Source organism: Diabrotica undecimpunctata, chromosome 4, assembly GCF_040954645.1.
Source record: "Diabrotica undecimpunctata isolate CICGRU chromosome 4, icDiaUnde3, whole genome shotgun sequence".
Lineage (NCBI taxonomy): Eukaryota > Metazoa > Arthropoda > Insecta > Coleoptera > Chrysomelidae > Diabrotica > Diabrotica undecimpunctata.
The window spans coordinates 157,843,998-157,860,887 of record NC_092806.1 but is presented as its reverse complement, the minus strand read 5'-3'; the positions used below and the strand labels follow the sequence as shown (position 1 = coordinate 157,860,887).

Here is a 16,890-nt window from a genome sequence, read left to right as displayed (position 1 = left end):
TTCTGTCTCTCTTCTAGTGGTGAAGGCATCAGGGACTTTCTATCCTTTATCTACATTGCCAACAGAAATGCAAAAATCACCAGAATATAAACCTATCGTTTCAGGTACGATTCTGTACTAACAAAAAATACGCTAAATGCCTCACTAACAAAAGGAAACAAACTAAAAATGACACTTTTCTGACTAATTAGTAGCAAAGAACTTTTTAATTAATTCATTACTATTTTTATCAATTTTTTAAATTAAGCTGTAAATTTTATTGTTTGTACTTAAAATATAAAAGAACCTTAAAATTAAAGTCAAAAATTGCTACTTCAGTACGGCACGTGACGATCTTGAGCCTTGGTTCAACATATAGTATGGTACAACAAACGATTTAGGACGACCTTCGTTCTTGAGCGAACAAATCATCAAAGCGCAGTAGATAGGGAGGTGCTTTACCATCACAAGATGAAGAGAGTTGTGTTCAAAATCATAAAATCATTCGAGAAAATGTTAAAATTGGAGTAACATTCGTGGCCTATTTTAGAAAGACCTCTTAAATTAATGAAAACAGACAAACACAGTTGTGTATTACTTAGAACAGTTTAGTGTCATTTTACCCAAACTTCAGTTTAATTTTCTTATGATCCTCTGCATATTTTCTATGAAAGACCTGATTTGCATGATACAAAAACCTTTCTGCATGCGTTTTCTTGAACCAACATTAACTTCTTTTATACCGTATTTAACAATTATTTTACTTTCAGAACCAGCGCAGATTCATGAAACAATGACTCCAACAACAGGTAGCAACATCCTGTACGGGCCAGAGATCAGTTGCTCCAGGCCTTTCTGTAAACTGAAAAGGAAGTACCACTATCACTGCAACGCTTGCAACCAAGCCTTCAGCGAATTGGATAGATTGCTGGTTCACGTAGCAAAACACAGCAGCGGGGCTCTGAATAGTCAAACTCAAGAGGAACACTCTCCACAATCGTTTTCTCCTCCATCACCCCAAATTCCTGTATCTTCTACGACGTCGAAACCTTCGACCGAGAGCAAAATCTCCATTGCACCTCTACAAACTTTGCAAAGTCCTTCTGTTAGTCAAATAAGTCAACAACAGAAAGAATCACACGAAACTTACCTTCCGCCTACGTTCGACGCTTATAGTCATTTTAACAATTTTCCCGCCAATCTGCAATTCGCTATAATGTCTCAACAACAGCAGATGCAAAATCCTTTCTTATCCCAAAGCCTCTACCAGAATCCTCAACTCATGTTCCAACACGCGCAATTGATGCAAAGTCCCCTCCTTGCTCCCCAATCCCCATATCCCGGAGAGAACCTTACCAGCCCTCTTGCTGCAATGGCTGCTAACTTAAACAAGAGAGCTATGAGCCCTCACGACATTTCCACCGATGCCAAGAAGGCAAGAATCCAAAATTCTATGAGGATATTGAAGGACGAGCCAGTTCCCGATGGATATCTCAGGTTCAGGTTTAATGAAGACTGCCAGTATCAGCACTGCGGATACAGGGAACACCAGACGCACTTCCATTGCCAAAGGCAGGATTGTGGATACAGTTTTTGTGATAAGACTAGATTTGTGCAACATACGGCGAGGCATGAAAGGCTTGATACACTTATGGGAGGAGACTTCCAGCAGTACCGGGCAAACGTTGCATGTGGCCGAGCAGACTGTGCCTATACGGCAAATTTAGGTAAATTTTCTCTTAGTAATTTACACCTTAACCTCAATGGAGACTCAGTAGGATAAAGGCATACCGTTTTGTAAGATCAATATATCTAGAGCAAAATGATTAGAGCATATATATTAAGACAGAAGGTACTATCTACTCCACTATTTTGATATATCTGACCCTATATATGGTCTTTATATGGCAGTATGTATATCCAGATCAGATTATGTCTTTCTCCTTTTGTATCACGAACACTTTCTTTAGATAGTTCTTCTCACGTCCTTCTTTCAGTGGGTTTCTTAAAATTTTCTTTAGAAAAACGAACATAATCCCTTAACAATCGAATCGTGCAAGTACATATTCGAATAAGGAACTGTCGTTCCATGAGCGAACGATTTATTAATGCTCTCTTGAAATGTCAAAGTCGTTCGTGTAATCTTGTACCATGATAGCCGTGGTAATTATAATAAAGATAAATTTATTTGTACTAATATCTTTACTGCTGAAAAAGCTGAACAACTTTACAGAGCAGCTCCTCATGCAGTGACTTTAAATTTTAAATTTAAGCAGCATTTTATCTCAACATAACTGGTCTTTTAAAAACACGATACTTTCCAAATTTTCATAATGACTAAAAACCAGGAACCAGTAGAACCTTTTATTCTCCCTTTAAACTACCGGTAATATAATTATAGGGGTTTTTCCTTGACATCTACAACACATCCTTCTAAAAACAGTCTATTTTTTCTCTAATTTTCTTAGTTTTCCTTCTTTTAATTCCTCTCCTGAACAGAGTAAACTGTTTTCAGTTTATTGATATTAAAATTATGATATTTAATACCAGCGCCACCTGTAAGCAGATCTACAACATTTTGTTGTTACATTTTTACCGCCTTGTTGCCAAGCCTACGATTTTTACCATTGCGAACAAGCAAAACATGCATTAAATATCGCAAACAACAATTTATGCAATGCATATGTTTATCCTTCCTTTCTTGGGATGCCAGATTGGAATTTAACAGTACCTATTTATTTATAACTGTATAATAAATTGTGGTTATTTATTTCAGGATCGACCCAGAACAAGGCGTCCCACTTCCACTGCCTCAAATGTGATTTCGTATGTACGGACACCAACAAAGTGGTGGCCCACAGACGCCAGCACCAAAAATTAGACTCTATCCAAGCCGCCGGTTTCGAGAAGTTCACCCCCAGCCAAATATGCAGAGTACCGAACTGCCAGCACAGTGGCAAACAAACGCATTACCATTGTTTGCAGTGCCAGTACGCAGTACTAGGACTTGCGCAAATGTCTGCGCATAAGTACAGACATATGGAGTGAATATGTGTATATATTAGTTCTTAACGGGATGAAATGATGTTTGGGTTAGAAAAAAACCTGTTTTTGTAATGAGTTGGGTATATTTTGGCAAGGATACGATAAATTCTGAAGTATTTAATACGTTTTGATGATGTGATAAGGTGAACTGTGTATTTACAAAGTAGGATAGTTTTTTTAAAAGTATATATGGACTATGTTAAATACTCAGTTCCTTTGTGTTGTTTATACTTACCAAAAATACCCAATGTTGAAAGAAAAAGTATTTCAGTGAAGTGCTTCTACGAAATTTTGTAAATAATGTGTACAAAGATATTTTTCCATTATGTAAATTTGTAAATACTTAAAAAAGGCAATAATTTTAACTATCTCAGATTGAATCTATATTGAGGAAAAATACTTTCATTAAATTTGTCAATAACTGACTGAGATTTGTAACTTAAAGTTATAAAAAATAAATAGAAAATGAAATACGATATGATGTATTTGTTACAAAAAATCCTTCTGAACAGTATTTGTAGTGTAAACTAAAAGTATTCTAAATAATTCTTTTGTTTATATTACTTTAGCTTTAAGTGGTTCCAGAATTGGTTTTGGACTTAGTGTTGGTTCTGGTTCTTTTATATTGCAAAAAAGAAATCACTAAATGTTTTGACATGAATTTAACTCAAGTAATGAAATTACCAACTTTTGCGCAATCAAAATGGTTTTTAGCTTTGTCGGATAGAAATCTGGAGCTCCAGTTGGCCAAATCTTCAATTTAGCTTTTTGTGTGAGAACAAGCTTCTCACCAAGCAACCACTTCGTTGACACTTATAATTTATTCTATTATCGCTCACTAAGTCTATAGAAAATTAAGCCGGTGACAAGTGACGTGTATTTGTCGATATGGATGTTGAACAATCTTGCACTTTGGCCTAATGGTGGTAAGGCTTTCTGATTGCTTAGAGAACAGAGAACTATGATGCTGGTGATACAACGACCTTTCAATATGTGAAGTCTTGACTTTCTACTGCGTTTTTCGGGTTTGGGCCGTGTGTTTTTGGACAACCCGTATGTGGATCTTTCTAAACCTTTCACTAACCTTGTACGATAGTTTCTTCAAGAGCAGGAGAGTGATGTTTTTGGATATACAACGGTAGAGAAATGTTGAAATGAGCCCACATACGAATCGTGTACAAAAATCTTGTTCAAAATCCAGAAGATGATTAATTTTAAGAAATCTTCAAAAAAAAGGCTTACGTTAAAGGTTTGCCACTGGGCACATCAGAAAAAAATTAATAAAAAACCAATATCCACATAAAATGGAAAATCCACATCTTTCCCATTCTTTTTTCTATCATTGTTTGCCGTCTACGTTTTATTGTCTGTACTATGTAGTATGTACATTTTTGTAGATGTTCTAGTCAACTTAGTTGCCTTTTTTCTATGACTTTTCTATGAAGAGTTGAATCTAGTTCTAGCTCGTTCCTTATCACTTTATTTGTAATTGTTGTAATCTATGAAACAGACGTACATATCTTGGTTCACATCCAAGCATCTTTGGCTTAGTACGTTGAATGCAAAGCGAGCTTTACGGGTACCTACGCCTCTACGGAATCCAAATTGGGTTTCTTCAATATTCACATTAAGTATTTGGTAAATGCGTTTTTTCCATCGTTTTAGCTTTTCGTCAGTCGTTATCATAGTATTTCCATTTTTATCTAAAAAAAATGTGTTGTGGTTTCTTTTTTGCAGCCCTGCCATTTCTTTAACCTTTTTATGTAGGTTGAATAGGTCGTATTTGTTCTGAAAATCTTCTATCTCTTTTGCCTCTCTTATCATTTTTCTGATTTCATTGTTAATGATTTTGTAATTGTGACTGTCTTTGTTCTTGGCTTGTATTGTTTGCTGCCGAATATTTCGTCGGCCAACCAGTTGTCTCCCTTTTTATCGGTTCTTTTAATATCTCTTTGCATGGAACGAGGAGGCAGTTTTTTAATGTTTCCCATTGTTGGTTTATCTCGTAGGTGTTAGTATCTAATTTATCAAAGTTTTCGTATATTTTCTGTTGGGAGTTTGTTTTTTATATCAGCTTCTTTCAGTTTTCTAACATCTAATTTTGGAGTTAGGGTTTTCTAATACGTTTAAGCTTAAGCGTGACATTAGCGATTATTGGGTTATGGTCTGATGTAACATCTGCTCCTGGATATGTTTTAACCGATTTGATGGTGTTATTATATCTCTCTTTAAATTATATAATCGATTTGGTTTCTTACCACTTTTTCCGGTTTATCTACTGGTGAGCGCCATGTATATAACCGTCTCATAGGTAATTTAAAGAACGTTTTTGTGATTATTAGACTTTGTTCTTGGCAGAATTGTATGTCATTTTCAGTGCATCTTCAATTTGTTGGTAGAATGTTTCTACTTCATCTTCTGTTGCATCCATCGTTGGCGCATATACTTGGATCAAATTTAGTTTTGTGTGTGATGTTTTGCTTTGTTTTGATTATTGAGATCCATTCAGTCAAATTATCAGGACCAGCCTTAGAAATCAGCTAATTTTCCAAAAAAAAAAACAAATTAAATTTCGCAAAAACTATTTAACTGATCTGCTATATCTTTTGCATACAATTCAGACACGATTGGTCTAGAACAGTTTTTTTACTTGCAGGCAATGGCCGCAAAGTATCCTCGTTCATAAATATTATAAATACCGCAAGAAATAACAAAAGTAACATTGCACAAACGCAATATATAGGTATAAACTTAGGAAATTAACAAATTTTCTGAAAAGTGCATCGATTTTTCCTTTTAAAAATAATTAACCTAGTTAAGTGCTCTTATAATTCGGTAATCTACAAGATTTCTAACGAAAAGAAGTAGATTCCAGACATTATGATGTGGCAACATCGCAGGTTTTATATATAAAGTGTCAAAACATCTTGGGATTTTTTTGTTTGCTATCAAAGCTAAGTGAATATAAACGATAAACGTTAACAAGAGTAATTTATTGGAAATTAGTACTTTTTATTTAAAATATAGGGATCAAAGTTGTAAAGTAAAAGACATAGATTTTTAGAGTAGACGTAATAGCAATAGAGGCCTTTGTCTGATAGTAGTGCCTTAGAAAAGACATATAAATTGTGTGCCTTTTTGGGTACTTTTTTTGGTAGAGGATTTTTTAGAGACCGTTTTTGAAAGAAATACGTCATTCCAGATATATATACCAATTGTGCCATATTACAAGTATATATTTACAAGATATAGCAGTTTTTCCAAGAATAGAATAGATGAAATATAGTTTATATTGTAACGTGTCATATCTGAATCTACTCTTTGTTTTATTTTTTTCTTAATTTATACTAATATCATTTTTTCACTATTATTTATTTTGCATCCTTTTGTACATTTTCATTGTGAATTTTTTTGCCATATTTTGAAATAGTTCGTAGTCTGCTACAGGGTTGGGCCGTTTTTAAAAATTCGCCACAATGGAAATATTATTAGAAATATTTGGGCGTCAGACAAGTTTATTGTACAATCTTTAAACTTGAACGCAAGTTTGATTAGGTGAGATAAATTGATTAATCTCACTTCACTTTAACTGAGGAAAAGTTAAGATGTTGAAAAGTTTAGAAACCAACTACACTTTTCTTTCGTGAACTGTAACATGAATCACCGATTTTGGATCCAGTTATTTTTAAAATACGGTTAATAGACCAGAGAAATTAGCAAATAAGAAGCATTTAAGAAGAGGAAGATAAGAAGAAAATTTTGCCGCTAAATAATTTTCTCTCGAATGAATTGGCATTCATTTTTCATTTATACACCGGTTTCACACTCAAGGAAAAGCGCGCCTAAAGAATTACACGTGAAAAGAAGCTGATTCTCTCCCACATCGATGACGACGACTCTCCTTCTACTCTCTCTACCGATATTTAAGATCCTTTGACCAATATAAATGCCTTTATGCATTTTGCGTACTTTTTCTTAGTTCTGAATACGTATTTCACGTACTTGAAAATAAGTTTTAATTTGAAAGCAATTCAAGGTGACTTATCACTTGAAAGACAAACATTTGACTGAATCAAACATTTTTTGGTAAATTACAACGTTCTCACTGTAGTTTACGTTCAACTTTTGTTGATCAACAAGTTGGACTCGGGAGATGGCGTCGTAAGAACGAATTTTCTGAGAAAAACTTTGGAAATTATTATCGAGTTACGCGTTACGCCCAAAAATGTCAAATACATTCTCTTCCATTCGTAGAAACGCGTGAAAAACGATACTAAATTAATAAAAAAACACTTGCACGAGTGGATAATCTTGACGTGAAAACTTAGTGATCCCAAGAGACTTAGAAAATGGATCAATATGCGCTAATGTATTCATTTTTACTGAAGTAAAAAACACCTGAAGATCACACAATATATATATATATATATATATATATATATATATATATATATATATATATATATATATATAATGCCGAGTATATCGTTCCTACTGTTCCTAGTGCGACGGTACTTCACAGATCCAAGGTGTTGCCGCGATACGTCTTAACCACAGCATAAAATTTGATTTTGTTAAATTATGTAGTACCCCGATTAAATATTTCTATTAATAACAGTTAACTTATGGCCAAAGTGGTATACAAAAGGTCTAAAGACAGAAAAAAAATCTTTTTAACGACAGCCCAATTGTGATTTTTTTGTTTTTGTTCATAGCTAGTCCTTCTTTCTTTTGCTTTATATTACTATTTTTAATATTTTTTAAAATATGTAATTCTCAATCATAAAAATGATTTTAAAAATCGGCTTGAAAGTCGAAATTCTTTTTTTATTATTATTTAAGCTAAATTTATAGAATTGTATGTATGGTTTATGATTATTTTATCTACGAGTGTATTTTATGTTAATTTTCTGTGATTGTAAGATTTAAAAAAAAATATCAGTATTTAAACCAAAAATACGACTTTTATTTCTTCTTCCCAGTGGCAGCCTAAGCTGTCACTAGGCTTGCCTAAGCCTAACTTGACAAACTAAGCTACATTCTTAAAAATAAAAGATATCCACAGCATCTTAAGACCAAAGTATACAATCAATGCGTACTCCCTGTTCTCACTTATGGTTCCCAAACGAGGACATTTACAAAAGCAAACATGGACAAAATCATAAAAACCCAAAGAGCAATGGAAAGACAAATGTTCCACATAAGATTAATGGATAAAAAAACGAGTGGATAAGAGAGAAAACAAAAATGAGAGATTAGACAAGAATTAGACAAGAAGTTGCAAAATTGAAATGGAGATTTGCAGGACAAAATATAAGACAAAAAGAAGACCGATGGAACAAAATTCTTATAAGTTGGAGATCGTGGGAATATAAACTAAGCAGAGGAAGGCCCCAAATGAGATGGGCCGATGATATCAAGAAGCACGTGGGCTCTAGGTGGATGACTATAGCGACAGACAGAAGAATGGAAAAGGATTGGGGAGGCCTATGTCCAAAGATGGACCGAAGAAGGCTAATTAGATAGATAGATAGGTAGTGGCAGCTGGTGAGGGGTGGGCTACAGGAAGCCGACCTCTCTAGAAAAATGATGTGCAAAAAATTAATTATATTTAACATTCACATTTTTCTCTTAAAACTTTATTCCATTAAAATATATTTACTTAAACTGCAGTTTGCAGAGACGAAAATGCCAGTGAACCTCTAAAATTCATATAAACAAGCTGAATTTTGTTGAGAATATCAAGTTTGGGATCCCAAAATAGATAATTTTAAACAAAAATGTTTATTAGCACTTTTTATATAGCACGAACCGTTGAAATGATACAAATTTTATTTAAAAAATTGATTTCACGCGCGTAACTGACATGCAAAATCGACGGTCTCTCCAAGCGTTGTTTCTAAGAGAACGGTTCATTCTACACAAAAAGTGATAGTAAACATGTTTAACAATGTAGTCTATTTCATTTGGGTAAAGGGACATGCTGTTATCTCGAGTAACACCAAATGAGATTATTTTGCTAAAGAAGCGGCTTCAAAAGGATTAGAAATTAGTTGGCTCAGTGGAAGTGTTTCTAAACATTATAAACGAGATACGTATTAATAATACATTTTTCCCTTACAAAGAACAATACAAATATACTTTTGAAAACAGTAGAAGACAAAGATCTATGATAGACTATATTCTGTCGAAGATAGAGATCTTGGAAAGGATCAAATCTTGGATGTAAGAGCACTAACATCAGCAGAAATAGGAAGCGATCATAAATTGGTTTTGTGGAAAATCCCAATGAAAACATATATGTGATAACAAAACACCAGAATACACCACAAAGATAAAAGTCGAAAGCTTACAGGATGACTCCACAAGATACCTATTTCAAAAAAGAATAACTGTAAAAAGTAGAAACACATATCACAGAAAGTAATGGAGTCGAAGAAAGCTGGGCAAAAAATTAAGTCTAATATCTTAGCCTCGACCAAGGCAGTTCTTGATGGAAGAAATATAAGTAAAAATAAATCGTTTCCAAGGCGAAGAACTCCCTGATTTCGTACGGAAGTGAAAGAAAAATGTAAAGAAAAGAAAAAAGCTTACCTGAAATACATGTCAACGAAAACACAAGAGGCATACCATAATTACAAGACGATTAGAAACGAAACACATGCACTTTAAGAAACATAAAAAATGATCACTGAGAACGTTTTTCGAAAGAAATGGAACATGAGTTTTACTGTCTGCAAAAGGAAATATGGCGCTTCATAAGAGGTCAAAAACGGAGGTAAAGGAACTAATAGAACCAAAACACATAGAAAAGGATACGTGGATTGACTACCTAAAAAAGCTATATGCAGAGGAAGAACAAACGACGCTAGAACTGGAAACACCAGAAATTACCACAATGTACAGGAAATTCAGAAAATACTTGAAAACCTGAAGAACAGAAAAGCAGCAGGTAAAGACGGGATACCAAAAGAGTTACTGAAATATTGTGGAGCAGCAATGACAGAACAATTAACAACATTAATTAATAAAATTATAAAACACAATAAAATATCGGAAGAATGGAGAACGAGCGAACTAATTTTACTTTTCAAAAAATGAGATAAAAAACAGCAAGAAAACTACAGAGTTATAAACTTGTAAAATACTACCCTAAAACTTTCAACTCAAATTTTACAAGTGCTAATAAACCAGGTTGTTTAGCAGATGAACAACAGGGCTTTCGTAATGGAAGATCATGTACATATGCAATATTCATTATAAAGCAAATTACTGAGAAATCACTAGAGTATAGTATACCAGCATGTCTGTGTCTGATTGACCTAAAGAAAGCGTTGGACAGAATAAGACTCAAAGATGTAATCCATCTTCTGTATAATAGAGAAGTTCCCCTAAATATTATAAAAACTATCGAACACATCTACCAAAACAACAAAATGGAAGTCAGAATAGATGGACAACTTACAGAACCTATAGAAATAGGCAGCGGAATAAGACAAGGGGATTCATTGAGCGCCATGCTCTTCAATTTGATCATGGATGAAATTATCAAAACCGTTAAGAAAGGAAGAGGATACAGAATGGAAAACAAAGAAATCAAAATACTCTGTTACGCAGACGACGCAATATTGAGAGCCCAAGATAAAGATAGTCTGTAAAGACTGGTCCACAGATTTAACATAAGAGCAAAAGAATTTAGTTTAATATGGTAATTTCATCTCAGAAAACTAAAACAATACTAGTCAACAAAGAACCAACCAGATGTAAAATAGAAATTGATGGTATCAGTATTGAACAAGTAATGGAAATATAATATCTGAGAATTACACTGTCTAGCTATGGAGACCTGGACAAAGAAGTGAGAGATCAAGTACAAAAAGCAAATAGACTGGCAGGATGCCTTAACACTAGAAGCACCAGAGCGTTCATTTTGACTGCTTTTCATTTTTGACACTCTGTATTACCTATTCATAAATGTTTTAGAAACTTGATAATCTATGACTTTTCCTAGATCTATTTGAAGAATATAAATTCTCTTTTACAGGTACTTGGCGTAATTACTTTTTAAGATATGGTAACGTATACCTAGAACTACCATATAGCAGTCATTTTGACTGCTTTCTATTTTCGACCCTCATTAGTCTAGAGTATGACTCATTCATATTTATTTTACAAAATTTATGATTTGGGAGTTTATTATTTACTTGAGGATTATAATTTCTCTTTTACAGATACTTAGTATAATTACATTTTGAATATATTTATGTTGATGTCTACCTAGAAAAATGCGGTCCTAATGACGAGGTAGTCTAATTTTTGTTCTACTTTTCTGGGAAGTTTTTACTTATTTTATGTATAAAATACATCGAAAATATTTGTTATTATGTAGTTTGAGTATACTCTTTGCAATTGTATGTTCAATCTGTATTTTAATTAATTTTACATTGTGATTTTTATTATTTCTGCTGTTATCATGTCTCGCCGATATTTGACTCAGCAGGAGCTTTTAGAGTGTCTACAGAATTTGTCAGAAAATGAATCTGTAGCAGAGTTATCTGATGAAGATGTATCCGATAATGAAGTTGACGAGTATGTGCCTAATACAGTTGATCAAGGACATTTATCGGGCAGTGATTCTGAAGGTGAAGTTGAGATTGAGGTGATGCCCAGTACTTCTGCTTCAACTTCGAATGCAGACTTCAATACATCTTCAGAAATGATTACCAACCAGGTAAGAGGAATTCGCAGAAGCAATTTAGAGAATTCTTCCATAGATACCATAGGATGGGAGTTACTTGACAACAATGCTAGTACACCAGGTAAGCAACTATATTTTATTAGTAGCTTCTATTTATGTATTCACTTAGGTGTATAATATTTTTGAGCATATTCTTCTTGATGTCACGAATATTGGCGATAATCATGGCAATATTTACCTTATCTGCAGGATGTTCTTCTTCCTGGACCCCGTTTTCCAAATATTTTTCCTTGCAGGATGGCTTGTAGAAGGGCACATCTAGATTCATTTCGCACAATTTTTTCGAAATATTGTAACTTTCGAGATTTGATAGTGGTCCACGGGATTTGAAGTGTTCTCCGATTTAGCCACAGCTCGAATGCTTCCAATTTTCTGCATATATCTTCGTCAAGGTCAACTATTCAACACCATAAAAAAGAACAGAGAAGACGTAGCATCGCAGCATCCTTACTTTTATACCAAAAGAAAGGTTATGGCTCTTGAAGAAGGCCCCCATCTGGTTGAAGGTGGATCTAGCTTTTCCGATGTGCGCTCTTATTTCTTGGTTGTTGTTCCATTCTTTATTTATTACGGTGCCATTTATTTAAATAAATAAATAAATGAGTATATACCTGCATACTAATTTATCTCGTTCATTTTAGGAAGGCGTACCAGTCAAAATGTTCTAAAGGAAGCTGCTGGACCAACCCCTCATGCTAAGAGAAGCATTATTAGAGATTCTGCAGCTAGTGCATGGCGGCTGTTGATTGATGAATGCATACTCCGTAACATAAAATTATGTAGTACTGTTGCTGAAGGTAGAAGAAAACTCAAAGATGAAAATTGGCAAATTTCTATTGAAGAAATCGAAGCATTTATATCCTTACTGTATGCTAGGGGAGCTTATATGGCACGAAATGTTAGCATAAAGATGCTGTGGTCTGGTACATGGGGACCAAAATTTTTTCAATAGACGATGTCTAGAAACAAATTTACACAAATAATGAGTTTTATCCGTTTTGATATGAGAAATACCAGGTCTGAGCGATTATCAACAGATAAATTTGCACTTGCGTCGAGAATATGGAACCCATTTATAGAGAATTGTATATTATGTTATACACCTGGCGAAAATATAACTATCGACGAACAGCTTTTTTCCACGAAGGCAAGATGCCGCTTTACCCAGTACATGGCGAATAAACCCGATAAGTTTGGAATTAAATTCTGGCTTGCAGCTGATGTCGAGTCCAAATATTTGTTGAACGGATTTCCTTACCTAGAGAAAGATGAACAACGACCAGCCAACCAACTTCTGGGGGAACATGTTGTTAGCCGTCTAATGGAACCATTTATAAATAAAGGAAGAAATGTCACGACGGATAATTTCTTTACGTCCATAAAGTTGGCAAAAGAATTACGAAAGAAGGCTACCAGCATTGTTGGAACAATCAACCGAACAAGAAAGGATATTCCACCGTCAGTAAAAAATGAACAGATGGAATTGTACAAAACAAAAATTTTTTAACACGAAGACTTGACGCTAACGGCGTACCAGGGAAAAGTCAAGAAAAATTTTGCTACTGCATAAATTGTACTTAAATAATTAAATAATTTATTTAAATATATTAAATATGTCTTTTATTATTAGTTATTAACTCAATATAGGTTTTTACCAAATAAAAAAGAATACAAAAACGGCTGGCAATAGAAAATTCTAATATCCGTCATTTTGACCGCCGGTGGTGCTTCTAGGTATGCACAAATGCTGGTGCTTCTAGTGTTAATAACATTATATGGCGAAACATATACATTAACACTGAGATGAAGGTAAGAATTTATAAAGACAGTGTAAGTCTAATAATGACATATGCCTCAGAAACAAGATTCGACACAACCGTTCACTGCGATTGTAGTGGTAACACTGACGATATCAATCATTGGATGTTAGGGTGAATATATAATGATGCTGCTATTCAGTATCTATTGGAGAATCTGATAAAAGAACAAATACCTCTGATAAAAGAACTTAATATTAGGCTTAACTAAATTTTTTGGGGATATTTAAAAAGGACTAAAAGAAAAATTTAGGATGGAATATGAAATGTGAATGTATAAATCTAGCTTTGTTCCCTCTGTCTATCCTTATGTTATATCTTTACCTCCTAACAGTTGCCTGTCTTGTGTTGTAATAAAGTCCTTACGAAGGCACCTTAGCGTGAAAAGTATTCCTATATTATGTAATCCCTTGTTGGTACTAAATATTCACTTTAAATTAGTTAAGGCCCTCAATGTAACGAATGAAAGTATGGTTTCTTGTCAATCTACTGATTTTTGTGATACTGATGTTTACAATATATTTTTAAAATCGTAGGCTTCCACGGCCAGAGTCAGAATTATAGTTTATGTTGGACGTGAATCCCTGTCCTGGCATTTGGTTTTCACCTCTGGCTGCGTTGAGTAGTTGAGTTACTGTGACCAAATGCCCATCTTGGTAGTTAGTATTCGCCTCTGGTTGCGTTGAGTAACTGAGTTACCGTTGCTAACTACCCATCTTCCTGTCTTTTGTTTCTTTTTCTTTTTTGTTCTCCTGAAGAAGCTACATACAATTGTAGCGAAACGTCGAGATGAACCCACTTTTGGGTCACTCACAAATGACACGGTCCAAACCCGGAAGACGAATAAACTATAATATATTTTTAGTTTACTTCTAGGCGAAGTACTATTTTCTTAACAAATTCAATAGGTCAATACATTATTAACAAATTCAAGTAGTCAAATAAATAATCGTGGCTGAATTGATCAAGTTATCCAAAGCTATCCAAAGTATCCAAAATATACAAATCATTTTTTCGCAAAAATGGTGCGTCATAGGAACTTCAAATAAGAACATCAAAAAAAAATTTTGTATGAAGTCAAAAAAAGTATGAAATTTTGAAAGACAAAAAAGTTATGAATAAAAATGTCTAATACGTCTCCTAAACGAGCCGCGTATGGCTGTAATTAAAAACCATATTCACACAATGCGAAAAACCATATAGTCCATTTTTGAGAGTCCATAAAAAGTAATAGAAATAAATTTGTTTACAATTTAATTTGCTATAAATAATGTCTGATGAAATTTTTTGTACGGTTGCTAGTTTACGAGATATAGCGCGAAAAACCTTTGCACCTATTATTCCAAGATGGCGAGTATTCAAGAACCGAGCCAAATTAATGAAATTAAACTAATTTGTGGTAAAAACTATTCTATGAAAAACCCTCTGATATTGCCCTGATATTTATTGTAATAAATAAGTATCACAAAAAAAAGTTATAAGGCCCAAAAGAAAATTTGTTCCAACATTTTTAGTTATTTTTGTTTATAACTTTTTTATTTTAAATTTTACGATAAAAAATAATAGAAATAAAGTTGTAGACAATTTAATTTGCTATACATAGTGTCTGATAAAATTATTTGTAGGATAGCTAGTTTACGATATACGGCGCGAAATCCCTTTGTACCCCTTATTCCAAGATGGCGGCCGAGGGACAAGGAGAGCCACCCCACAAACTTAAATTAAAGCTTATACTTAGCCTTCCAACACATCAAAAAATATATATTGTCCGTCAATATATATTTGCATTTGTCATTATGCAATTTATATATAGCATTTTTCATATAAAGATGCTTGCACGTCATTCAAGATTTACGACGTCAGAACCCCACAGCGTTGCCAAAACATCAGAATAGTTAGTAAGTGAGGAATTTTAAAATGTCAACCTTTTGTCAAACTATTATATTAACAGTAAATACCTACACTTAGTTTTAAGACTACTGCAACACACTAAAATGCATAAAAAAACATTTTAATACTAAATTATATAATCTACATTTTAAACTTACCTCTTTTAGGGCTTTAATAGTAAAAACTTCCCACCATTATTTCTTGTTCAAAATAATTTATCTTATATGAAAGCTTATCAGCTTTCTACATACTATTTATTTGGTTTTGCATAGCACAATCACAATACACAGCAATCATTAGTTTTTAAAGCTATTAATCTAAATTTAATATGTATTTATAAATACAACTTATTAATATATTTATATTTTGATCAAATTGTGTAAGAAATCAAAACATAAACAAAATTCTTACTCTAAAAAAGTGGCAACACTTTATACACTTTTGCCACACGCTGAACTGTCAATAAAATTTGAAGTATTCCCATATCAGTTGCGTACAATTGTCTAATATATTTAATTAAAATTATTATTTGGTGGAATATTAGACTTAAAAGAGTTATTTCATAAAATTTATATTATTAATAATAACAATAACAAATGTTTTTGGTTATTTAATCAATATAATTCTAAAATTTCCAATATAATGATGATTACATTTTTCTGATTATTACACCATGTTGACGCCTATGAAAGATCGGACAGTTCCGTATGGGTTTCGTAATATTAGCTGTGTTTGGAAAATTTGAACTCCAAGGTTGATGTTCTGGAAATTTTAAATACAAGTGACGTCACTTTGTATAAATCGTGACGTGCAAGTGTTTTACTTTGAAAAATGGTATACAAATAAATTGATGGTAACATAAAATATTCTGGTTGACAATGGTAAAATCTTTTTGTAATTAGATCCAAATATTAATAAAACTAATTTATCATAGTGAACTAAGATTCCCCACCCATTTAAGAATATAGAAAACCAAATACATAAAAAATCACATATTACCTGCAATATGTGATCAAATCTGGAAATGACGATCGAATCTGGAAGCTCTAAATAACTCAGAGATTTAAAAGAAATACAAACAAAAAATAAATAAAAGCAAAAAAGACACAAAAACACACAATATGAGTAATAAAGGATGGTACGGACAAAAGTATTAGGAAGCAAAAAAGCAAAAGATTGATCAATGAAGAAAGACTGAAGTGAATTAAATAGTAAAAGAAGATAAAAGAAATTACAAAATAGCAAGAAAAAGACAACGCTTGGAATGGATAGAACACATCATCAGAAGACCGACAAACGAGATGATCAAATAAAAAAAGAGTTAAGAGATGGACCCAATCCAACGAAAAAGCCAAGGAAGATCGAAAACAGATGACATGAAAAGTGGGATGACATGAAAAT

General features: G+C 33.3%; 2 protein-coding genes across 3 annotated transcripts in view; both read left to right on the top strand.

Annotated features, from left to right (window-relative positions):
* Positions 1-7,948, top strand: part of LOC140440308 (zinc finger protein castor homolog 1-like) — a 246,779-nt gene extending 238,831 nt beyond the window's left edge. Inside the window, exons 13-15 of one of the 2 annotated variants that reach the window (XM_072530733.1) lie at positions 18-104; positions 750-1,706; positions 2,756-7,948. In XM_072530733.1, the coding sequence (XP_072386834.1) occupies positions 18-104; positions 750-1,706; positions 2,756-3,027 (1,316 nt within the window). In that variant the 3' untranslated portion in view covers positions 3,028-7,948. The remainder of the gene's footprint in view (positions 1-17; positions 105-749; positions 1,707-2,755) is intronic. The other variant, XM_072530734.1, reaches the window with a different exon arrangement.
* A 3,549-nt stretch (positions 7,949-11,497) lies between these two features.
* LOC140439018 (uncharacterized) lies at positions 11,498-12,734 on the top strand. Its single transcript, XM_072528650.1, has 2 exons — positions 11,498-11,843; positions 12,424-12,734. Exons 1-2 carry the CDS (start codon positions 11,498-11,500, stop codon positions 12,732-12,734), a joined length of 657 nt encoding a protein of 218 aa, XP_072384751.1.
* Positions 12,735-16,890: the final 4,156 nt, after the last annotated feature.

Bases quoted from the DNA above. Each gene is read 5' to 3' on its own strand.
- LOC140439018 (XM_072528650.1), top strand. From the start codon at position 11,498: ATGTCTCGCCGATATTTGACTCAGCAGGAGCTTTTAGAGTGTCTACAG. The intron at 11,844-12,423 runs GTAAGCAACTAT...CGTTCATTTTAG, and splicing joins CAACAATGCTAGTACACCAG to GAAGGCGTACCAGTCAAAAT.